Source organism: Sorex fumeus, unplaced genomic scaffold (genome assembly GCF_029834395.1).
Source record: "Sorex fumeus unplaced genomic scaffold, SorFum_2.1 ptg000043l, whole genome shotgun sequence".
NCBI classification, from domain to species: Eukaryota; Metazoa; Chordata; class Mammalia; order Eulipotyphla; family Soricidae; genus Sorex; species Sorex fumeus.
The window spans coordinates 25,240,678-25,265,543 of NW_026606100.1; the positions used below are offsets into that span (position 1 = coordinate 25,240,678).

General features: G+C 47.6%; 1 protein-coding gene across 47 annotated transcripts in view; it reads right to left on the reverse strand.

Annotated features, from left to right (window-relative positions):
* Window positions 1–24,866, reverse strand: part of SORBS1 (sorbin and SH3 domain containing 1) — a 240,798-nt gene that overhangs the window by 78,260 nt on the left and 137,672 nt on the right. For 23 of the 47 annotated variants that reach the window (XM_056120912.1, XM_056120907.1, XM_056120904.1 and 20 more), the window contains 5 exons: window positions 23,925–23,954; window positions 23,699–23,811; window positions 12,872–13,016; window positions 8,147–8,176; window positions 918–1,090 (listed from right to left, as the gene is read on the reverse strand). In XM_056120912.1, the coding sequence (XP_055976887.1) occupies window positions 918–1,090; window positions 8,147–8,176; window positions 12,872–13,016; window positions 23,699–23,811; window positions 23,925–23,954 (491 nt within the window). Of the gene's footprint in view, window positions 1–917; window positions 1,091–8,146; window positions 8,177–12,871; window positions 13,017–15,889; window positions 16,262–23,698; window positions 23,812–23,924; window positions 23,955–24,866 lie in introns of all 47 variants that reach the window. The other 24 variants (XM_056120905.1, XM_056120862.1, XM_056120886.1 and 21 more) reach the window with 3 other exon arrangements.

Sequence of the window (24,866 nt, forward strand, 5' to 3'; positions counted from 1 at the left end):
TCTTTTTTCTTACTTTACAATTATTATTATGGGGAGGGGGGAAAGAGAAGAGGTGGGGTGGGGGTGAGGAGGGTTAGCCACAACTGTTTCTACTGACTTTCTCTAAAGGGACACAAAAAACAGTGCAATTGCTAGATGGAAATCACAAAGAAAATAGATTGCAACCAGTGTTCTAGTAGGTACAAAGAGAAGAATAGAATGTACCCTAATCAGGTTTCCAAAGCCAGATCCCCAGGAATTCCCCAGGGTGGCAGGAGGTCAGCATGGGCTTATGGCGGCAGAAGCCAGGCAAGTGGTGGCAGACCCACTCTGTTCTGTCCCAGAGGCCACAGGAAGCTCAGGCTGAAGACCGTCTCTGGTGCTTCTAGAGGTGCCAACCACCCCGATGACCAGCATCTCCCCACCTCATGAACCCCTCCCTGAAAGTGGAAACAGGGTCCCGGGGCCTGGCACTCCCACCAGGTTCTCTAAGCCCAGGCTAACAATTTCCCAGGTGTGTTCCAGAAACAGTAACAGCAAGAGTTCCGGAAACACCGCCCACAACGTCTGCTGGACAAGCGCGCACGCGCGCGCGCACACACACACACACACACACACAGATCATAGATGCCTCTTACAAGTTCTGCTGCAGAGAGATCTTGCTCCTCCCAGCTTTCTGCCACATCCATTAACTACAGAACCCTTTTCTCTTGAGACCCTCGGGCACCTAACACATCCAAGGCAAAAGAGCCCAGGACCAAGGTATTCTCAGGAGGCTGGGGCAGTTTTGAAAGGTCTCAGACTCCCGCTCTGAGGGGTGAGGAGGGTGGTGGGAACCCTCCTCGAGTCCTTTCACCATGCATAGGTGAGGTCACATGTGCCTGTCACTGGCTCCTCACAACAAAGCCCCAGGAGGACTTCCCATCTGGCATTCATACCCGGAGAGGGATGCCCACTTCATCTGCAGAGACATCGCTTAGGTCCTGAGCACTCTTGGCCACCCGCCGACTGTCATCCTTGGCTTTCTTTTCAGAAGCCCTGCCAGGGGAGGTAGGCTTTTCTTGGGCGGGTGCAGAGTTCTGATTTCCCACTCGTCTTTCGGGGACAGGATCTGGAAAGGAAGACAACAACATTAGCTGAGGTTCTTCAGGCAGCCAGAAAAAAAAAAACCTAAATAATCCAGCTTGGGGAAAGAATTTAAAGCTCTCAATTTGGAACATGCTTTGCTTAGACAAGGGTCAGCACTGTGTGGCCTCACTGCCTATTTTATTTTTGTTTGTTTTTGTTGTTGTTGTTGTTGTTTTAAAGAAGCTTGACTGGGACTACAACAATAGTACAAGTAGGGCACTTACCTGTCCAGTGAATATCAGAGCTGGATTCAGGAATACAGGTGAGGGGGTTAATAGACACACAGACATGGTCTACAGACTGTAAAATTACTAAACAAAACTTGTTCTTCCAAGACAGGCCACTCATTACAGAAAAACATTGTCAGGTGCAATGGATTCACATGCCCTGTGGAAATGAGGGGCACCCACTCATGGTCCAGCTTTCCAGAAACTTTGTCTTACTAGGTGGCAAAACAAAGACAGCCATCAAGGAGAACTGCCAAATGCCAGCTCAGGAGAGGCATTTAGGTCAGGGCCAACCTCTCAGAGAAGGAGTAAGCTGGATAAATAGGAAGTGATGAGAGCTTCTGGCAGGCCACAGAGCAATGAGCAAAAAGCAGGGAGCCTCCAAACTTCTCATATGCCCAGCATTGTGCTAAACCCTTCAGACACATGACCTCAGTCTAGCTTCCCAACACTGCTATGGGGAAGAGACTGTTAACTGTTTCTCAACTCTTTTTTAAAAAATGGAGCGATAGCACAGCAGTAGGGCATTTGCCTTACAAGCAGCCGGCCTGGCCGACCTGAGTTCGATTCTTCCACCCCTCTCGGAGAGCCCGGCAAGCTACCGAGAGTATCTCGCCCAAGCGGCAAAGTCTGGCAAGCTACCCGTGATGTATTCAATATGCCAAACACAGTAGTAACAAGTCTCATGATGGAGATGTTATTGGGCCCGCTCGAGCAAATCAATGAACAATGGGAGGACCATGACCGTGACCAAAGCAAACTGAAAGTCCAGAGAAATCAAAGTGTCCCAAGATCACCATCAGTATGTGGGCAAGCTAGGACTTGGCCAAACATCCACTTAACTCCAGACATTCTCCCTGCCTTGTCTTCTTCCAAATTAACAACACAAGTTTGTGCCTGGAAGCTTGGCATGATCCAAATCCAACATCTGGAAAGAAAACTGGGTTGGGGAAGGGAGGGAGCGATGGTCACTTCACTAAGATATGGTAACTTTGAGAAGCCAGTGAGACATGCTTTTAGATATATCCTGGAGGCCCTGGAAGGGGTAAAATTTTTTGGTCATCCCCACAAAAGTGATGACTGAAACCAAGGAGAGGGGACCGTGTTGAGGAGGGGTGGGAGCAGTTGGGGGGCTGAAGACTGGGGAATGTCAGGGCTAAAAGGCACTACAGAATCCTCCAGTGGATGTGGAAATCAGCAGCATGGCGGAATAATTTGAAAGGGGCAGCCAGGTGTCCGCGGATCCTGGAAAGACAGAATCCCAAGAAGCAGGTGGTCACACGCATGCACACACAGACGCAAGGAAACAGGCAGAGAAGGTGGTGCTGGATGAAACAAAAGAAAAACAGCACAATCACCAGGGACGGACAGGTGGATGGATGGACAGATAAGATAGAAAGAAAGACAAAAAGAAATGCCATACATTAAAGAAGTCAAAGACCAATGCAGGTTAGACTGACTCAGGTTGTATCTCTGGCCTGGAGGCTCCCACATGCCTCACTCTTGAATGCCATCTAAGAAGCGGGGGACAAGTAGAGACAGGGCAAGGGCCCCAGGCAATATTTCTGACATAGTGACACATGGGATGACAATTCCTAGATTTGTTCCAAAGCTGCAAGCATCTTTTTCATCCACAAAAACGAGCCCTGAATTATTGAACTCTAAGGCCTGTGGCCACAGGATCCACTGACTGGGTCGATTTCAATAGATAATGGACTGGACAGCAGTCCCTGAAGGAAAAAAATTTTTTTAAATGGTGAATGCCCATGGTGACATGAAGCCTTTGTCACAAGAGGGCTGTGCTGTCTCCCACCAGGCACAGGACGCTTCCTCACGTAACATCCCCTTCAGGTTTGATCTCAGGTTTCCAAAAGGAAGTTCTTGGCGAGGGCCACCCAGTGGCTACTGCTGCCACCAACCTCAGCAGGGCCTCTGGGCTGCAGGAAGTGGAGGTACCCTTCTTCTTTGCACCCAGACTCTGAGACTGTGGAGAAGACACTGGCCTTGAGGGTGCAGGGGTGGCCCCTCGACACTCACTGCCAACCCCTGATCCTGGTCCATCCCTCTACCCAGGCCACACATCATGAGCTTCACAAGGCCCAATTCCACATAGGCTCTGCACCCACATGAATCTGAGTACAAAGCCCACGCGCTCAGTGAAAATCCAGCCAAAGGAGTGTGCCCCTTCCAAGGCCTTCACCGTGGCTGCGAGGGGCAGAGTTGCACATCTGTGTACTGACTTGTTTTCAATCACCTGTGCTCCGTGGGTATCAGTGATCAGGTATAAAATGTTTGAGAACTGCCACACTAACCAACCAGGCCACCTCCAACCCAGCAGCACCTTAAGGGGAGCTTCTGACCAAAAAGGTACTGCTTGTGAAACAAAAACTCCATTTGGTATTTTGTTTTGTTTTGGTGAAGGGGTGGTTGGACAGTTCCTGGCAGTACTGGGGGCTCATGAGACCATGTGGTATCAGGGATCATTACGGGATGGCTGCATGCAAGGCAAGCATCTTCACTGCAGTTCTATTTCCCTGGCCCACAAAAACTAACACTGAATGAGCACTTTATGTTCCACTCCATCAAACACCGTCAGTGAATCTGTCTTCCAAACTGTAAGAGTACACAGCACTCAGTTTATTTTAGAGATGGAGAAGGACAGTGTTCGCATAACACTCTGCAGCCAGCAAAGCCTATTATCACATTGAACATTGACCATACTGTGGAGGCAGGGGCAAGACACGAAATCTCCACTTCCTGTACGAGCACACTTTGACTCAGAGAGGGAAAGCCACATGCTCAGAGATAAACAGCTACAAGGGGGAAGTCACAGGAACCAAACTCTGGGTCTCCTAACTGATTTGCATCTATCCCTCTGCTGCTTTCATTCTCCCTAAGGGCAGTTAGGAGCCAACGAGAGCCCATACCAGTGTTTAGAGCCCTACGGTTTAGTGCTGGGGCTGGTGGTGAGTGGAGTGGGCTACAGTGTGGCAGCTCCTGTAGGGGCAGTGAAGGGCACCTTCAGATACACACAATCTGTCCTGGTCCTGCGGCCAAGTCCCAACAAAGCCAAGAGGCTGTAATCACCCCATGTCCTGCCTGCCACCAGCTCTCAGGAATGAAGTAACAGGAATCAGGCAGCAGCTGCTCAGAAAATGGAAGCTTAGTATTATTATTTTTTTTTACCAGCCAGGTCAAGTTCTTAACCCTGAGGTTCATGACTGTCTGTCAATCCATCCTGTATGTGTTTGCACACGTGTGGTCTCTCCCCAGAGAATAAACTGACTGCTTTTATTAGCAGTCCCAAGTGAGCCCAGGATCCAAACAGGCCCCCACACACCAAAATAAGCTGATCGGGACACACAGGATTGAAGCCCAGCAAACAGACAAGGGGATTGACGGAGGCACCTACTGATCTTGGGTGTGAACACCCTGGGCTCAGCTCCTTGGGAGGAGAATGCATGAGGCATGATTTCTTTCCCATCTGCCAAACACAAAAACTGACCTGGAGTTTCAATCCTACCTTCTGAAACTGTGGAACACGCTAACCCCTGTGGGTCACTGAATGTCAGGGTCATTTTAAAGTAAATTGTTTTATGTCTTATTATCCATATATGTTTGCCTTGTATACTGATTTCATTTTCATTTCATCATTCGTCGATTGTCTCGAGCAGGCCCCAGTAACGTCTCTTTCATCCTAGCCCTGAGATTATATTCAAGGCTATTTAGGAGAATGAGACCCATCATTGTTACTGGTATTTGGCATATTTGGTACGCCACGGGGAGTTTGCCAGACTCTGCCCTGTGGGCAGGCTACATTCGATAGCCTGCAAGTTTGTCCAAAGTAGGAATGAGACAATAAGATGTCATTAAAAAAAAGTTCTGATAAGATGTCGCGCAGCCGCATTTGCGGCCGCGCGGTTCCGGGATCTGGATGTTATAGTCTCTGAGTCTTGGCCGCTGATGGGATTACACAGCGCCAGGGGGCCAGGTGGTGGGTGTGACCCCTGCCTACTGGAATTTGGAGGATCTGGGTGGAAGATGCTCGACTCCAATTCAAGTAGGCTTCATATACCTAGAAACCTGGGGCTGCAAAAGTAGAGAGAGATTATGGGGGATAATGTCTGCTATGGAGGCAGGGGGAGGGTGGGAAAGGGGGGCATATCACTGTATCACTGTCCTCCGGTTGTTCATAGATTTGCTCGAGCGGGCCCAGTAACGTCTCCATTGGAGACTTTGTTGTTACTGTGTTTGGCATATCGGATACATCACGAGTAGCTTGCCAGGCTCTGCCATGTGGGCGAGATACTCTCGGTAGCTTGCCGGGCTCTCCGAGAGGGGCAGAGGAATCGAACTCGGGTCGGCCATATTGGCTGCGTGCAAGGCAAACGCCCTACCGCTGTGCTATCGCTCTATGGGAAGGGGGGAGGGCGTATATCGGGGATATTGGTGGTGGGGAATGTGCACTGGTGGAGGGATGGGTGTTTGATCATTGTGTGATTGTAACCCAAACATGAAAGCTTGTAACTATCTCACGGTGATTCAATAAAATTTAAAAAAAAAAAACAAACCCCCCCCCAAGGCTGAATAAGAATTTCGTGGATGAGGAAGGGTGGCAAGCAGAAAATGTTGAAGACCTGATTTAGTTTTGTTTCATTGGAGGAGGGGGTCGGGGTGGGCAATTTCTGGCAGTACTGGGGACTGCAAGAACTCTGTGATCAGGAGACCATGTGATGCCAGGGATCGTAGCAGGTTGGCTGCAAGCAAGGCAAACATCTTCACCGTTGTATCTCCCCAGTCCACAAAAACTAAGTGAGAACTTTATGTTCCACTCTATCAAACACTGTGAGTGGATCTGTCCTCCAAAGTCTAAGAGGATAGCACTCGGCTTATTTTAGAGATGGAGGAGGAGGAGAAGGAGGAGGAGGATATTCATATAACACTCTGCAGCCAGCAAAGCCTATTATCACACAGAACATTGACCATACTGCAGAGGCAAGAGCAAGACACACAATCCCCCATTTCCAATTTTCAATCTTTTTATACCTGCAGGCCAGCACTGACCTGATTAGATGTCATGGATGTGACTAAAGTTTTAGCCGCTTCAATGAACCACTGCTCTTTTTGTTTGTTTTGGGACCGCACCTAGCTATGCTTAGGGTTTACTCCTGGATCTGCACGCAGGGGTCACTCTTGCTGGGGCTCAGGAGACCATATGGAGTCCTGGGGACTGAACTTAGGTTGGGAGTATGCAAGGCAAACAGCCAACCTACTGTACTACCTCTGCAGTTTAGAACCCCTGCTTTTCAACCTCTCTTCACCTGTGTACCAGCAGTCCATGGATTGGTGGCTGAAAACCTGTGGTTTGGCCCAGTCATCACCTGCCTAAAGCCACACTGCCAATACTTTGCAGAACCAGGACCCAAAGAAGAGTGACAACAGGAAGCCACAGAAAAAGGCTAAACATGCCCATTCCTGGGTTTCCTCAAAATTTCAGCCCCCATTTGTTTTTTCTCACCCTGGCACTGGTCCCAGCCTGCACATTTAATCAGGAAGGGAACCCTAGGCTCTGATGGAATTTGCAGTCACGCCCACCACTGTCAGCTCTGGGTGAGATTCCCTACTCTCTAGAGAGAGCAGCAACATTGGCATCACCAGGCAGCCGGGTGAAAGTGCAACTTCTTTTTTTTTTTTTTACAAAAATAAGTGTTTTTTCAGATATATCTTTGAAATCATCCAGTTAAATTTCATTATTTAATAGCTGATGTGATTTTTAAAAAAAAATTTATTAGTGAGACACCATGAGGTACAGTTGTAGACTTACAAATTTTTGTGCTTGGTTTCAATTATACAATGATCAAATACCCATCCCTCTACCAGTGCCCATTTCCCACCACCGCGATCCCAGTATCCCTAATAAAGGTGTTGGGAGGATCCTCCCAGGACAGGAGAAGCATGCTGAAAGTAGACAAAACATGATTGCCACTCAATGCCTCTTTTGCAAACCACAACACCCAAAAGGAGAGAAAGTGCAACTTCTTGAACCAGAGAGATAGTACCAGGGTCAAGGCTTTTGTCTTGTATGGAGCTGACCCTGGTTTGATTCCTGACAATGCAGAGGGTCCCCCAAGCACCACTGGGAGTGATCTTTGAGTGTGGAGCCAGGCCCCCAAAACCCAACCCTGCTGGATATAGACCAACCCTCCCCCATGCCTCCCCACCCAAAGGCAAATCCTAACCCACACCCATGAAATACCAAACTCCTGCAGGCAGGGGTGTGGCTCAGGAATCTAGATTTGGCAATGTCCTGGAGGTCTGTGATACCTGCTCAAATTCAAGAAGCAGAGATCTCACACCTCCAGGCAGTGGCTCTCCCCTGGGTCCATCCATCCTCTTGAAAAGCATTTACCAGGCACCTGGCTCAATCCCCTCCCCACACACATACCCCAAAATTAAAGAACTGGTCCTCATCTCCCAACCCTTGACTAGACATATTCTAGAAGAAACAACAGAATCATGGCATCTTCAATAAGGCCTGCTTTGAAGACGTCTTCCAAAACAGATCACCTGTTCCTCTGATTCATATTAGCCTGCCTCAGCCCTCCAGGTACTCAGATATATTTGCTGCTCTGACGTACAAGCCAGGCCTGACCCCATCAACCTGGTACATCCTCCTTACAGGCCAAACACAGAGGAGTCCCCAACATGGCAGAGGGGTTCAGAGCTCTCTGCCGATGAAGCAGCTGGTGAGCAGAGATGACTTTATAGGAACAGTGCAAGCAAATAAGAAAAGCAAAATATTTCACACCTACCTGAAAGGTTACTGAGTCGTTTCTGCTGTTCTGTGGCAAAAGGAAAAAAAAAAAAACAAAACACAGAATCAGTGAGAGAAACAAAGATCAAGAAGGCATTGAAACTCAATCATGAACATCTCTGTAATTCACAGCAATTCCATGTTTTTTTTTATTTATTTATTTTGCTTTTTTGGGTTACACCCAGCATTACTCAGGGGTTATTCCTGGCTCTGCACTCAGGAATTATTTCTGGCAGTGCTTGGGGGACCATATGGGATGCCGGAGATCAAACCCAGGTTAGCTACATGCAAGGCAAATGCCCTACCCGCTGTGCTATCGCTCCGGCCCCCAGAAATTCCATTTTTTAAATGTGCATGAAGACAGGGGAAAAGAAAAAAGAAAGAAGGAAGACCTGGCAGAACTCATCAGGACCCCGAAGTCTAGATTCTCTGCTAGGCTGAGATACTTTAACGTATTGTTGTGCAGCTGATTGTAGGGGTTTCACTGTATCATCCTCATCTCATTGTTCATTGATTTACTCAAGCAGGCACCAGTAATGTCTCCATTCGTCCTAGCCCTGAGATTTTAGCAGCCTCTCCTTACTTGTCCTTCCCAACACTGCCATACTGGAGACTCTTTCAGGGTCAGGGGAATGAGACATGTTATTGTTACTGTTGTTGGCCTATCAAATACGCAATGGGTAGATTGCCAGGCTCTGCCATGAATGCAGGGGTATGCCATGGAGTTTTCTTACCTAGGACTCGGAGAAGTGTCACTCCCCTCAGGTCCCTTGCATTTCCCCATGTTCTGAAGGAGACCTTCACCCAACAGCACTGAAAAGTGCCTGGACCTGTGGGACCCCAGCACCAATGTCTTTGGAGAGGCATGTCATTGTAATCAAAGCCTTGGCAGTAAGCATTGCATGAGAGCTTGTCCAGTGCCAGGCATTATCTTAAGAACTTTCACACATGTTCATTAGCCTCTTACTCTGTACAATGCATCCCAAGCTGTTAGGGTAGGACTGGCTGACAGATAAGAGGCAAGAAGGTGCCAAAAACCAGAGCTAGTCTAGAGCCTGGCTTCTCCAAATCCAGGGCTCTCCTGTCCAACTCTAACCCCAGGGTCCCTGCTGCTCCTGAACATCCGAGGCCTCTCAGTTTTCCCAGCATGCTGGGCATTCCCAACATTGTTTTTTTGGCAAGTTCTATGTGTACGTGCGATGGGATGAAGCACAAAAATAAACTTTACCTTCTACAGCTACTAAAGATAAAGCAGCTACATAGATAAAAATAGTTTTGCCAGCCCCTGGGTGCTGTCATCATGCTGCTTGGCCATTCCTCAGCCAGCCTCCAGAGCAGGGTGGGCAAGAAGTAAACAGAGTAGCAGGGAGGCGCAGAGCTGGTGGGGCGGGCCTGTCCACCATGGACAGGCCAGGAGGCTCTGAGAGCAAGCAGAGGCCTAGCAGAGTTTCGGGCTCGGCTCTGCCAGTTCCTGATGGATGACACTGACCAGTCAAGCTCTCTCACCCAGTTTTCTCATCCATTAAATCAAAGTGCTCATGATGGAATAGAGAAGGGATCACTAAGAAAATGGTGGCCGGAGGAATCAGTCCGGATGGGAGATGTGTGCCGAAAGTAGATAATGGACTAAACATGATGACCTCTCAGTGTCTGGACTGCGAACCATAATGCCCAAAAGTAGAAAAAGAGTGTGGGGAATATTGTCTGCCATGGAGGCAGGAGGCGGGTGGGGAAGGGGGATACACTGGGGAGATTGGTGGTAGGGAATGTGCACTGGTGGAGGGATAGATGTTTGATCATTGTGTGATTGTAACCCAAACATGAAAGCTTGTAACTTTCTCACGGTGATTCAAATAAAATTTTAAAAAAATCAAAGTGCTCACTATGACAAACTACTATCCGTCAGCAATAGCCAAGGATGTTCCCTGGTAGGCAACAGCAAATTTCAGACCATCTTGTTCTCACTTCTGAGGTCTGAGACGTCCTTTCCCTCACTGAATGGTAGGTGAGATAGACGAGAGGGAAGATTCAGAGGTGCAATGTAGTAACACTGGGGATTAGCAATCTGCATGTGGTCATGTGCCCATGACAAACTGAGACTGCCCTACATATGCCTCAAAGTTTCAGAACCGCTGCTGGGTTTGTGCCTGCATTGGGGCCCATGGGCTGGTAGGCTCTGAGAACCTGCCAAAACAAACAGAATCTGGTGCTATTCCAGACCTCTCAAATCCAAGCAGGCAAATTACAAAGATTCCCAGGGCCCTGTGCTCAAGACTGAGAAGCCTCAAACTAGGGGACCCAGTCTCTCTTTCAGTCCTGAGAGTTCCCCTATTCAAATGTTCCTCCAAGAATGATTGTATATGATCAGACCTCAGATATGTGGGGCACAAAAGCTCAGGAGAGAGGCCCGAGGGGTCTTCGTGGAGCAGGGTCTCGAGAATCAGGCTGGCAGATGGTCCTTTCCACCTACCCGGGGCTTAGAAGGAAGGGCTGGTGCATTATCCCATGATCCCTGGGACAATCCTAGCAGGAACCTTACTTAGGAAGGCTAAACTAGAATTACAGAAGTGGAGTAAAGTGATCATTCCCTCAGAGACTGCAATCATTAAGAAATGCTTTCACAGGTCCTGTCTATGAACTGAAAAAGATCTGCCAGGTTGGGCAAATTCCAAAATGCAGCCAAAAATACTTGACCTAAACCTGGCTGGCAATTGGTGCACCAAGGTTGTGCCACCAAGGCACTTCCAATTTCCTTAACTCTCAGGCCCCTCCTCCTCCAGATCCTATGGTTTGGCCCTGTGGGAAGCTACCTTTTAATTCCAAAAAAAAGAAAGGTTTTTTTTTTTTTAATCCTTTTCTGAAGTATCAATTCGGGCTGCACAGTTCTGGTTTTTAAATTCAAGTGCAGGATCTGGCCAAAAGAGAAAAGCAAGAACCAAAGGCATTTGGGTAAATAAGAGTTTGTTTGTTCAGGAATGAAACAAAAAAGGGTCCAGGGACAGTTGACACTGCAACTGGCATTTTCCAAAAACCAAGAGTTGCCTTGGGAATAGTCCCATTTTTAGAGATACTGCCTTTCTTTCTGGGAATGAACTTGGTTCTGTTGGGGCGAATCTTTTTTTTTTTTTTTAGAAGATGAGTCATAAGCTCATAGAGAATCAAAATTCACTTTGTCCTCCTGAATTACAGACCCTTTCTGGGCAGAGAAAGCTCCTGTCAGTCTCAGGCATGAGAGGACATGGACTCAGAAAGAGCTCAGTTTGAGGCAGCCACCCGTCTTCAGTGTGTGAAGAACACAGATTCGTGGTGAAAATTAAAATGGGAGCCACATATCATGGGAAAATATAAAAAGACAAAAATAACTAAGATTCGAGTAGGAAGATTTTTAAGTGAGAACATATTTCATTCATCTGCTTTTTAAGTTTGAAGCAGGGAACCAAAAAATTTCCTTTCATATGGAAAACAATTAAAAATAGATTCCAGTTCTCTTTGCCATCCAAGTTAAAGGGGAAAGGGGGGGAGGGTGATGTAATAAGACCCATGCCATCTGCAAGCAGGGAGTGGAGAAGAGGACGATTCTGTAGCCAGCTCTGTGCTCTGAACAAAATAACTCAGCTGCTACTGTATGAAATTCAGACTAATCCTTTTTATACTGAAAAAGCAGCTTGAAAACTTTATAATTCACATGGCAAAGGTCTTTTGTGAAAGGAAAGTCTATTCCTCTGTTGAAATCCGAAAGAGAAATCTTTGAATCATCTTCTGAAATTTGTTATTGTTTTTTTGGAGGCCACACCTGGTGGCATGGGGGCGATTTGAGCTCACTGCAAAGCATGAGCTTCAGCCCTTTGAGCTAGCTCTCTGGCCCGTTTTTGGAATGTTTAAGCTGTTGACGTATATCACTATTACCTGGAAACACTTAAGATGTCCCTTCTAAAAAAGCATGTGATGCAAAGAGCTGCAGAAACCTCGTGTCCTGAGAGAACACCACTGTTGCAAAAATGAGGCCAGGGCACCACTCACAACAAGTCCAGCAGAGAGTTTGTTTCAGAGATGACAATATTTCTTTACGTTGTAAGATCTTCCATCCAACAAAAACATTTCCATTCCAAATATCTCACGTTGGATTTCAAAATTTGCTTTCTAGGGGCTGGGGCAATAGCAGAGCAGGTAGGGCATTTGCTTTGCACACGGCCAACCCGGGTTCGATTCCCAGCATCCCATATGGTCCCCTGAGCACCACCAGGGGTAGTTTCTGAGTGCTGAGTCATGAGCAACCCCTGAGCATCGTTGGGTGTGACCGAAAAAGCAAAATGAAAGTTTCCTTTCTAAATATCTGTGATGTTGCAAAAAGAAATGACATTTAACACTATTTGAAAGAAGGATTACTGTGCCTAGATTTTCCCAGCAGGCTCTCATTAGAATTCTCATGCTAAGGAATTATAGGACTCCAAGTTTTTGCTTACCATGAACACCCACACTGTGGAAGTTCAATACATCAATATCCTTATTCAGACCCCCGACTTTATCCCAACCCAGGGGTCTGTTTGCCTGCTGGCAATGGATGCGATGAGTTCTGGGAGGGAGTACACTGGGACTAAGGGCACTTGAGTAGGATGAGATTTGAGAACATTTCTATGGCACAACAGAATTCCTGCCCAAGAGATCCAGAGTGACCACCTGATCCCAGTAACCCAAGTATGAGTACAGGGGGCTTCGTCCCTACCTCGATTGTGCTGCAAGAGCACAATAGTGGGATTGACAATTGTTGTGGAGGGGTAGGCAGATGATGGCTTGCTGACTGGTGCAAAAGCTTGCGAGTCACTTCCACCATGGGATGAGGAAACTTCATTTAGCAGAGGACTTGAATCCTGAAAAGAAAGCAACATTGAAGCTTAATACAAATGCATGAAATCTAGAATTAATGCTATATCTTTTTAACAGAACAAGTTTCAACTTTACACGGACTTTGATTGTAGAAAGAAATGTAACGAAGGAGATGTTAATTCCACTTAAAAGCTTAATCCGGAAGGCTTATTTTCTTCAATTGGTATTAGTAAGGGGAGAAAGAAGGAAGGAAAATGTTGAAAAGGTCTCAGCAACGCCATTCATTATTTTCACCTGCTAATGATTGTGGATCAATCTGGTTACTGAAAAAGCAAATTCATATCAAAGTAGTACATGCAAAAGTCATGCAATTCCAAATGCAGTCCAAGACTGAGAGCTGGTTTTAATTGGGAAAAATAAGAGTTTAGTACATTTATCTAAAGAAACATGAGACAAGATGAGGCCAAGAAATCACCATGAAAGACTAAGGAGGAATTACCTATGGACTTTTTCAGAATGTTCCTCCCAGCACCACTGACCAAATCTCACACTAGCTTGCTTCTGAGTTCTGGGTATCAGCCTGTCCTATCTCTCTCCCTTCCAATACTGAGTGACACAAAGAGCTTTGAAGTAAAGACTTACAAAATACTGACTTTAAAACTTGAGGCTCATAAAAAAAAAACCACCCAAAACTTTACACTCTATCAAAAGTATTCTTTCAAAATAAAATTACTACTAACACTATAATCTGCATGGTGGAATTAATGCTGGCCTTTTAAAATACATGGAAATCATACTCAGGTATGTGATAAGGACAGTAACTTTCCTCTAAGTCATATAAACAGTCACTGTCACTGTCACTGTCCTCCTGTTGTTCATCAATTTTCTCGAGCGGGCCCAGTAACGTCTCCATTGTGAGACTTTGTTGTTACTGTGTTTGGCATATCGAATATGTCATGGGGAGCTTGCCAGGCTTTGCCATGCAGGCGAGACACTCTCGGTAGCTTGCCGGGTTCTCCGAGAGGGGCGGAAGAATCGAACTCGGGTGGACCATCTTGGCTGCGTGGAAGGCAAATGCCCTACTCGCTGTGCTATCGCTCCAGCCCGGTGTAGACAGTAAAAAAAAAGAAAAATATACATTTCAATATATAATGCCTAACACCAGAATGTCATTTCTGAAATGTCTGAGGAATGGGGCTCTGATGGTTACTCTTCAGACAAAAGTATGGCCCAAGGCAATCAATAGGCTCCATGGAAGATCAGTGGTTCTATTAGATCTATAGGATGATAGATGAGACCTTTCTCCTTTCCCCACCATCACACCCTGCAGGTGCTCAGTAAATACCACATGACTGATAGGAGCTACAACCAGCAAAAGGATTCTGAGCAACACTTGCAACAGGGGAACACATTCCTATTGAAAGAGGTGTATATCAGGACCCTGGAGAGCACCCAACACATAGTAGGGGCTTCTGTACAATGACTCAGCCCAATTCTTCTGAACATGCCTTGAAACTGTAGTTGCTAGTTATGGGTGGCAACTGAGGTGAACGAATGAACTTTTCCCCAAACTTGAGAGGCACAGTATCTATCGATTTTTGGTGGGGGGAGTGCCTCTTTCTCAATTTTTCACTTGTCAAGTGGAAAACAAATCAGACTCGCCCTAACTTGCTTTCAGAGAGCTCTAGTGTACCAAAGAAACAAAGATAAGAAAGCTGCTCCTTAAGGCATGCACCACTAATGTGATAACTGGATGGATCATGTGGTCCTCCAGCAGTTTACAAATTCTACTCTGGGTCTCAAGTCTTATTTCTGGAACGGCACAAAAACAGCTCTTGACAAAAAAGGACCATAGCCAAAGAAAGATGAATTAACATGAATTTTCTTCTTCGCTCTTACTCTCAGATAGTTTTTTAAGGGCTTCTGACCCCCATCTGCTAGGTACTTCCTCAGCGGCATGGCTAACACTGATGAAATATTCCTTCTCTAACCAACTCCAGACCAGAAACGCCGACGTACTCGGACCCTGTACTCCATAGCCCCATGAGTATCTCTGAAGGCTCATTTGAGGAGACATTTGCTGAGGTTCTCTCAAGGCCTGTCAAATCCCAGGGCTCTGAAGGAGACCCTGGCCACGGGCCTGCATTGTCCCACCTACTGTCGGATGCCGGATCTTCACAGGATGGCACCTGAGACATCAGGAACCCCTTTAACTTCCTGTGACTCATAGGTGCTATTTGGCCACAAATGGCCCAGCAACCACTAGAGCACTCCACAAATTATTTGCCACTTTGAAGGACTATTCCTAACCTTTTGTGAAAATCAGGTTTTCAAACCCAATTCCTTAATTAAACTCCCCCCCCCCCCCCCCCCCCCCGCTTCTTTTTAACAGTCTCAGCCTCAGCTGTCTGTCAGTTTGCTAAGTCAATGAAAGGGTGAATCTTCCCTCCCTGGAATCTCCCTGCTCCCTAGTGGAGAAACTGGGAGTCTACACCCCGCGTGGCAGCCCGCCTTCCTCTTCCTCCTGCATCTCCTCTGTTCCAGCTGCCTGACCTGTGGAGATGACCCTGGCCAGGAAACAGACCACGAGGAGGCTTTTCTCGCGCCAGGAGAAAACCAATTTCTTTCAGGAAGGTTTGCATTCCAAAGAGGACAGAGAAGAGTGGGGACACGAGGGACTGATGAGGACCCTCAGGAGCCCCCTCCCAACCCCACCCCCCACCCTCACCACGACCCCTCAGGCTGCCCAGGGCCCCCACCCAGGAGACATGCAATTCAGGGCAAAAGCAGACAGCCTCAGTCAGACACAGCGCAGTGCAGCCAATGCTTCCGAGGGCACTTAGTACTTGGGTGAGAAAGGGTTTCTCTACTCGGGGGAGTCCAGGCAGAAGGGGTCGGGGAACGGCAGCAAGCTTACGGTACTGGAGATGGCTCCCGTGAGGTCAGGCTCCCAGGCTCTGTGGAAGCGCTCGGGGGCCGCAGGGACCAACGGAGGCAGTGGAGAGAAGGATGGCGGAGGTGGACTAACAGTAACTGGGGGGACAGGGCCAGGGGTGCCGGCCCGCGGGTGGTGCTGGGGTCGCCTCTGCAGATGAGGGGGAATGAAATCATCTAGAGTCGGGAAGGTCAGAGGTGAGCTGGCAGGGGTGGTCGCCGGGGCAGGGGGGCTCAGTGGCCCCAGAGATGCTGGAGGTCTGGCGGCAGGGCCTTCTTGCCCTCGGTCAGTACTGACCAGGTAGAGAGGGACAACTATGACCTCGGGCTGGGCTGGGCTGGAGGAAGAGACGTCCTGCAGGAAATAAGGGGTGGTTACGTCAAAGGGGCGGTGGGGGGAGGCAGCATTCCACATGTACAGAGCAGAGAGTGGACATGCAGTGATGTTCGCTGAGAAATATTTAATCGGTGCCCTTTCCGCGGAGGACGTGGGCCCTGGGGGCGAGCCAGCTGGCCTCCGGACACGCTCCGACACAGAGGGAAGCCCATCCAAGTGTTCGTTCCATCCATCTATTTTTGAATTCTCTTAATATTTTACGAGAGAGAAAGAGAAAACGGCAAAATAGGCAGGCAGGCTGTGATCAATCCCCTCCCACCCCCCAAACTGCTCGCAGAGACTGCAAAGCTCGGGAATAAATACACTTTCTCCAGCGCCTTGTTAGGAAACAAACACTCCGTGTGTCTCATTAGTTGTACAGACACCCGCACGGGCAGACTTACACATTTACAGAGAAGAGGGAAGGGTGGCAGAGGGGCCGGTGTAGGGGTGTTTAGAGAGAAGTTGGGGATCAAGCCGGAGCATCGTTAACGGGGTAGGGGGGGTAGGGGGAGGAGGCCGAAGCAGCCCAGAAAACAAAGGCGCTGCTCGCAGGGGTTTGGAGAGAGACGGTGTAGGAGGCACACACACATTCCTAATTCCTTGCCTTGGCTGGAAAACACGGCTGCCAAGGGGAAGTTTCATTTCTCTTCTGGTTCTCGGGCTCAGAGGTAAGCTGGGGGCCTAGCACAGGTGGTCTCGTTGCATCTGGGAAGGCAGGCCCAGTGCCCTGAGGAGGGACCTCGCCGCAGCCCGCAGCATCTCTTGCAGTGCCAGAGCACAGCTCAGGGGGGCCGGGAGGAGGAGCAGAGGGGGACTTTCTTGTGCCGGCTGTGCAGGAGCCAGTGCTGGGAGCCGGTGCTAGAGCGCCTGAAGCTTCCAAGGGTGTGCCTCTGCCTGGGTCACGTGCACCCCCCCAGTTCTCCGAGGCCGCCCGGCAAGTGTTATTAGATAAACAAGGTACATATAAGCTGCTGACCTTTTTATTCCCAGTCGCCTCGTCACATGGGCCAGGGCTCACATTCTCCCTATAAACTGCCCTGGCCGCCACCAAGGGGTGCTGGGCTTGGGATGAAGCACTAGGGTGTGTGGAACCTGGAAGCGAGGGCCCAGGACATGTCCCGGCAGCAGGAGCTGAGCCGGCTGCCAGGGGCCCGGCTAGGGACTGTGGCTGTGAGGCACCGGGCTGGCTAGGGGTGCTGGCTGGGATGTAGGGCTTCGGGGAGCTCCAGTAAAGAGAGTCCTTGTAGGTGCTGTGGATGATGAGGGGCTGCCATGCAAAGCGATCCTCTTTAGGGCGAGGAGGGCTTGAGGGAGAGAGAGTCTAGAGTATGAATTTCAAAGCACAATAACCAAACAGGAAGGGGGGGGAAGAGGAGGAGAAATGGTTGACCATTAGAAGGAGCAACACAACAACGAATCTGAAGAAAAAAACAATTCTTGGCATGGTCTTAAGCAAGCAAATCATTCTCATTTTAGTCTCCTTAGAGTTTTCCTCTGGGGGAAGGCCCAGGACTAGCTTTACTCACCTGGAGAGGGACGCTGGGAGCAGGGTCCAGAAGACAGGCCAGAGCTCAGTCAACTTGACACCAACCCTTGGTGAACCCTTTCTAGCCCCCTGACTAAAGAAGCGTGTCAATGGACTAAGTGCCATGGGGACAAGCCCCAAAGACCTTTGTCTTCTCATACACATCCCTTTCCATAAATTGTTTCCTCTTTAAGCCTTTGCTTTAAAAGCTTCCCGAAACTTTCCAGCGTTCTCGTTCTTCAGCCTTAGGAGAGAAGAGTCTCATTTGTGTTCACAGGAGACAGACATCTTCACTGAATGACTGAGATTTAGCACTCAACTCCATAAGCAGAACACATTAAATCCGACCCCCCCCCCCCCGAAGGAAATGCTAAATATTTTTAACCTATATGTGAGCTTTCTTCAGAGGAAACACTTTGATGGAGCTAATTACTACAAGGAAGACAGGAATGAGATTAAAGGCATGTAAAGGTAAAAGGTAAAGGCCCTCCCGTTGATCGTCGATTTGCTCGAGCGGGCCCAGTAACGTCTCCATTGGAGACTTTGTTGTTACTGTGTCTGGCATATTGAATACTCTCGGAAGCTTGCCGGGCTCTCTGAGAGGGGGAGGAATCGAACTCGGGTCGGCCATGTTGGCCGCGTGCAAGGCAAACGCCCTACCCGCTGTGCTATCACTCCAGCCCTAAAGGCATGTAGTCTCCCATTTTTGACAACCACAGAACAAAGGGACCAGGCAATGAAACACTTAATTTGGCCTACTGGATGGGACTGTGCCTGGTTTCTTAAATTGCAGCCCCTGTCCCATTCAGGTCCTTCAATCTTGAGGCGCAGCTAATCCCGCAGTGAGCGAAGAGGTGGGGGTGACTAGCCTCAGGCTCCTGGCTTAAGCTCTGATTCCAGGTTCAGAGCTAGAAAGCTGCAGCTCACATTTCACTCCCTCTTCACAACCCTAGCTAGGCTCCCCCTTGTGACCTCATGGGGCACAGGATCAGTGAAGGGGCAACTCTCCAGTCTGATCCTCACTGCAGTAAGAGCCATCTGCCAGTCTTTGGCTCAATGGGGAATTAGGCCATACAATAAGGAAAGGTTCTTTTTCCTAGTGCTATGGACGAAATGTCTGTATCCTCAAAATGCCTCTGTCAAATCTCTTGCCCCAAGTGATGACATTTGAAGGTGAAGGCCTTTGGGCAGTCACGAGGATTAGAGGAGGGCATGAGGGTGGGGATCCCCAGGAGAGGATGGGTGCCCTTTCAAGATGAGGAAGTAGAAAACTGAGCTCTCTCTTCCATCAGATGAGAGAAGCTGGCTGTCTTTAAGCAGAAGGAGAGCCCTAACCGAGAGCTGAAAGGCTGGCACCTGGACTTGTACTTCTGCTCCAGAAATGGAGAAACAGGTATTGGTATAGAAGCTGTCTGTTGGTGAGGGTCTTTTAGAGCACTCCTGACTAGGACACACAGATTGTCTTCACTGACCACTACCTTTGAAAACAGAAAGTAGTGGCTACAGTAGAAGAATGTCAAACCCTCTGCCAGACTGCACAGGTGATGAATAGTGAAATTTGGTTTATCTCTGAGAACAGGGTTATGGCCAACAACTGGTGTGGATCTGTGATGGGGTTCCCCTTTCTTACATTTAACTTTGATTTGCGTGTGTGTGTGTGTGTGTGTGGTGTGTGTGTGTGTGTGTGGTTGTGTGTGTGGTGTGTGTGTGTGGTTGTGTGTGTGTGTGTGTGCGTGTGTGTGTGTGGTCTCAAGGGTATAGAAATAAAAAAAATTGTGAGTCTGGATTAAAGCTATCAACACAGAAACAGCAAACAAAAACATCTTTCAGCCTCAGTTTTCAAGTTTCAGATGACCTAAGAGGAGAAAAATTATTTGGGTGCCCTCGATGAACTTAATGCCTCTCCTTTCCCAGGGTGCCCACAATGGTGCCAATAGATCAGGACCCAACCTACCAGCCACAGATATAAAACAGCAGCAGCCTCTCTTCAGCAGTTATCAGGAACAAAGACTTGCAGATGGACTGAGTTTCGGGGGATTAGACTGGAGGCAGGGGCATGTTTATAAAGAAAGATGCTCTCTAGAAAAGCAACATTTGAACTAGCACACACCCAAGGGACTACAGGGCAAGTTTATGGTGGTTGTCAGGGAGCTAAGTAAAAGAATTTTGCATTAGGCTCAGATTTGCTTTTACTTTGAGCTCCCATGTGTGACTGAGAGTCCCACATGTGATTCCTTCTTGTCCAAAGATAGAAATCCATTTCAATGAATTTTTAACTTCATTTGTCTGTGGCCGTATAAGGCGCCAGAGTGGCATTACGTCAGGCACAACCTCCCGGGGGCTCTGACCTGCAGAGCGGATGTTTCCCCAGAGTGTTGACAAAGGACTCAGAGGCGAGAACCTTTCTATACAGGGGTTGCCGTTAGCCCTAAAGGCAGGGAGTAGGTAGGCAGACACTTAATGTAGAAGAAACTAATTTTTGTTTTATTGTGAACAGTAGGAACCCCCGAGGCAGTCTGTATTTCTCCCCAACCGGCCTATAATGAACTTCCACTTATCTTTTGAGATGGTTCAGCACTGGGTCAAAAAGGGGTGGGGTGGAGGGTGTTTGAAGAATCTGAGATGCTCCTTATTTATACAGTTGCAGAAGCTATCAATCAATTCTCACCTCCACTGGACCCACCATGGCTATGCTGGGAGAGACAGAGGGAAGCTTTGGTTCCTATTTACTGAGGGTGAGACCAGAGAAGCAGATTCAGGTCAGTAGACAAAAGGCAGAAGATGGGGCTCCCCTAGGGCCTGTGAGACTCCTGAACATAAAATCAGTCCTTTTGGAGATGCTAGGCCTACAGAGATCTGAGATCTTTCTCCCTCTGAAACCAAGTGAGTCTGACCTACCTCTATTCTAAGCCAGAGCATACTTGGATCTCTAGTAGCAGCTGTAGATTTGAGTCATTTCTGTACTCAGAAAACAAATTCAAAGGTTGTGCCTGATATCAGTGCTCAAGATATCAAAGGCGGGGCCAAAGCAATAGTAAGCAGGCAGGGTGTTTGCCTTGCATGCAGCCGACCTGGGTTCAGTCACCGGCATCCCATATGGTTCCCTGAGCACCGCTAGGAGTGATTCCTGAGTGCAGAGCCAGGAGTAACCCCTGAGCATCACGGGGTGTGACCCAAAAAGTCAAAAAAATAAAAATAAAAAAGATATGAATGGCCAATTTTACCCTGAATCGAAGGAAGAAAACCACTAGAGCAGAAGTTTATTTGGTTCCCTTTAAGGTGCCTGGGGAAAAAGAAAATTCATAAGAAAATATGCTATTTGTAGTATTACTAAAAATAAGGTTGTTTTTCCTTATTATAAGGCTCACTTGTATAAACTTCTTGTGTTTAACACAGTGATGTGAATACCACTAAAGGTCAAACAAGTTTGGGCAAATATCTGTTTCTAAAAGAATTTTTATTCACTTCACATGTTTTTAGAATTCTTTCTTTAGAAGAGCTGTTGTAAGCCAAAAGGAATTACAAAGCTATCTTTTGGTAATCAGCACTATTTCCTAAGCATCATAGAGTCAGCTGGATCCGCTCCTTGAAATAGCTGAGAAGAAGAGCGTCCGCCATAAGCACAACAATTATTCACCAGGAAAAGTCTGAGAAATAGAAAAACTATGGCAACTCACTGACTGGACACTGACCACCAAGTCCCCATTGTTACTGAGGGTGTTAGGAGGCCAAGTCTATGTGCAACTCCTGGTTCTAACTGATGGTCTTGAGTGCTCATGGCAGGCCATGGTGTCAGGTGGAAAGGCTTAGTGGTTTCACTTCAGGCGTCAGTGCAATTTTATGTCCTCAGGAGCAGAAATCAGAGGGTCATTGGGGGGAAAGAACAGAGATAAGAAAGAAGCCAAATTCCTGGCTCCTCCTGAGTTCTGTGGGTACCTTCTGAGAAGGCAGACACAGGGAAGGGGACCACAAAAAGATGACTTTCTGCAGAAATTTGAAATGACACACCAGCCTTACTTAAGAGAAAGGAACAACCCTGCTTCATGGTCATGATTCCTTTATAATCACCCTCCTCATGGGTGGAAAAAGAATCTGACACACTGGTGGGAGGAATATAAATTGATGCGGCCCCTATGGACACAATATTGAAAAAACAAAGAGGGATGGGAAATAATACCAGAATTAGGGTACATGTCTAACATGTGCCTTACCCAGGTTCAATCCCCAGTACCATATGGTCCCCTGAGCATCACTGGGTCAGTCCTGGAATCCCTGAACACCATCAGGTGGCATTGGAAGCCTCTCAAGCACGGCTAAGGTAGCAGCCTGGCACACTCAGGCCCTCATGTTGGTCCCAAAACCTGGTTTCTCAAGAATTGTGGATGAGGCTCCCGAGTGTCTGGAGCACCACTTGGAAACCCTCTCTCTTCCAAAGAACAGACAGAGGATTAGAGGACAGTAGAGAGTCAAAGCATGGGCCTTGCATATGGCCAACCCTGGTTAAATTATCAGCACTACCTGGTTCCCAAGTAGCACCCTGGGTGGTCCAGGTAACACCCAGAAGCACAGCAGTGCCACATCCACAGGCTAGGAATCATCAGGAGGGATGCCCAGGCCTCCTGAGCACTTCGGGAAGGCTCAAATACAATAAAGTAAAATTAAAATAAAACAGGAAATTCCATACCCTGTTTTGGATGGGTATGATACCTAAGCATATATTCAAAGAACTTAAAAAAAAAAGAATTCAAAAGGAGATTTTCACCTTACTGTTTAGAGCAGCACTATTCATAGTAGCCAAAATGTGAAACGTGAAATAAACTAACTGCTCATCAACATATGAGGCTGAAAAAAGAATAGGTGACATAAATTTATATGTCTGTGCATATTTATACATATATATACATGAAATACTACTCTGCCCCTTAAAATCATGAAATAGGAAATAGTGCTTTGGGGACAAAATAGGGCTCCTGAAAAACAAGTAATGAAGTAAAAGACAACCACTGTGAGGTTTGAATCAGATGAGGAATGTGAATAATGAAAGCAAACAGGGAAGAACCAAAACTAATTCCTAGACTGAATGAATACTATGGTGGTCACTGGGGTGATGGGGGAGGGGGCTGGGAAGAATGAGTCAAGGAGACTTTCTGGTGGTAGAATAGCACTAGGAATTTTGGTAGTAGTTGTGATATTATACACATAAGAAGGTGCAATGCTAAACTCTCAAAATCCGTAATACTGTAAACCAAAAAGAAATTAAAAGAAATTTATCACCTAAGTTAGAATGGGGTCTCTGCCTTTCCTCAAAAGGCAAAGGGGCAGCTGTGGGTAAGGAATAAATATCAGGAAACCACCTGGGGAGAAAACTGAGGTAAAGTTACCAAGTAAAGGACCAGGGAACACTTCTGTAGGGCACTGTGCTGTGACTCCCTTCTGACTCTTACCTTCTGTCCCAGGCTGCTGGACTAGGGTCTGGCCAGAGCATCTGATCTCAACCAGCAGGGGCAGTGCTGCTGGAACCCTTACAGGGACAACCCCAGACAACCAATGGGAGAGACACACTGTTCCCTTGAGCAGGTTACTCTGAAGAGTTTTGAACAAATGTGGGCTGTTCTCTCCCTGACTTATTCAAAACTGAATGGATCCCCTCTTCCAGAGCCTTTCCACATTGCAAACCTAGAAAACGTTGGGCTTTTATTTCCAAACGCTGGTAAAAGCTAAGCTCATCCCAGGTCTCTGTTGCCTTGACCCCAACTTCTGCCCAACTCGGGTCCTTGCAAGAACACCTCATCCAAGCTGGATAAGCAGGAAGTTGCACGTCTACGGTGGCAAGACTAGAAAACAGTACCACTTCCACCAGTCCCCCCTGCCCCCGGACACATGCCTACCTGGGACTTGTCCGAAGACAGGTTGGGATGCACGCTCCTGTAGCCCTTGGCAGCGAGTGAAGACAGCTGGGCATTTCCATTGGCATCGGCATTGGGAGAAAACCTCCACTCATCTGAGAAACAAGAGGGGAAAAAACAGAAACCTTTAATCACAGGGACTCCGTTCTGGTTCTTCTCTAAGCATAGGATCCTTGGTGAGAGGGAAAGAATCCAAGCAAAACCATACCTGACGAGGAATTCTCAGACTCCAGAACTTCTGTGGCGCAAAGAGATACAAAACAAGAGGAAGAGGGGAAAACAGAAATGGTTACATTTGCCGGAAGCGAGCAGGCATTGCAGGGGAAGGCAAAAATCCAGCGCCCCGTGGCCTGACACAAAATGCCCTCAGTCACGATGGCCTCATTACCATAGGAACCCACTCGAAACCATGATGTGCTCACAGGGGCTGACCTTTGAAAACACAAGGCTCACATTCACAGTAATGAAGAAACAACTGTTCCTTGGCATTCTTATTTTACAGACAGAAAGGCAGGAGAACTCTCTGCTGCCCAGTCCCGACTCCAAGTGCTCATTTCCCTCCTTCAATCTGCTGTGGGCTCAGAGGAAACCCTCATTAGCAGGCAGGGGCAATTAGATAAGCACTTTCTCCCTGGCTGTTGGTGCTGGGCTAGGGGGAGTACATGATTTAAACCCAGAACTATCTGCTGCGATAAGGAGTTTTTCCCCTCCCTGACTGTTTTTCCTTCTTTTCGTTAAATCAGCTACACAAACATTTCAAAACCTAAGCACCTTTTCGTCGTTTCCATCCCACCAGAAGGCACTTTTGTCTGCCCTGCCTGCCATCAATGATGCATCTCAGAGACCCCAAGCCTCTCCCAACCTGACCCACCTAGTGCCATGGGATGTAATAGGGCATGGTAATGACAGCTCAGCTGAAGTTAACTGGAGCTCAGTTCAAATCCCAGATTCACTTATGAGCCTGGTGATTCTGGGGAAGTTGTAAGCCTTAGATTCCCCATCTGAAATATGGAGCTAATAATATGCAGACTTCATAGCATTGTAAGAACTAAATGTTGCAGTTGATGAGTAACTTCTGGGAATCTAAAGTACAGCATAGTGATAATAGTTACTAATACTGTATTAGGTACTTGAAAATTCCTGAGAGATC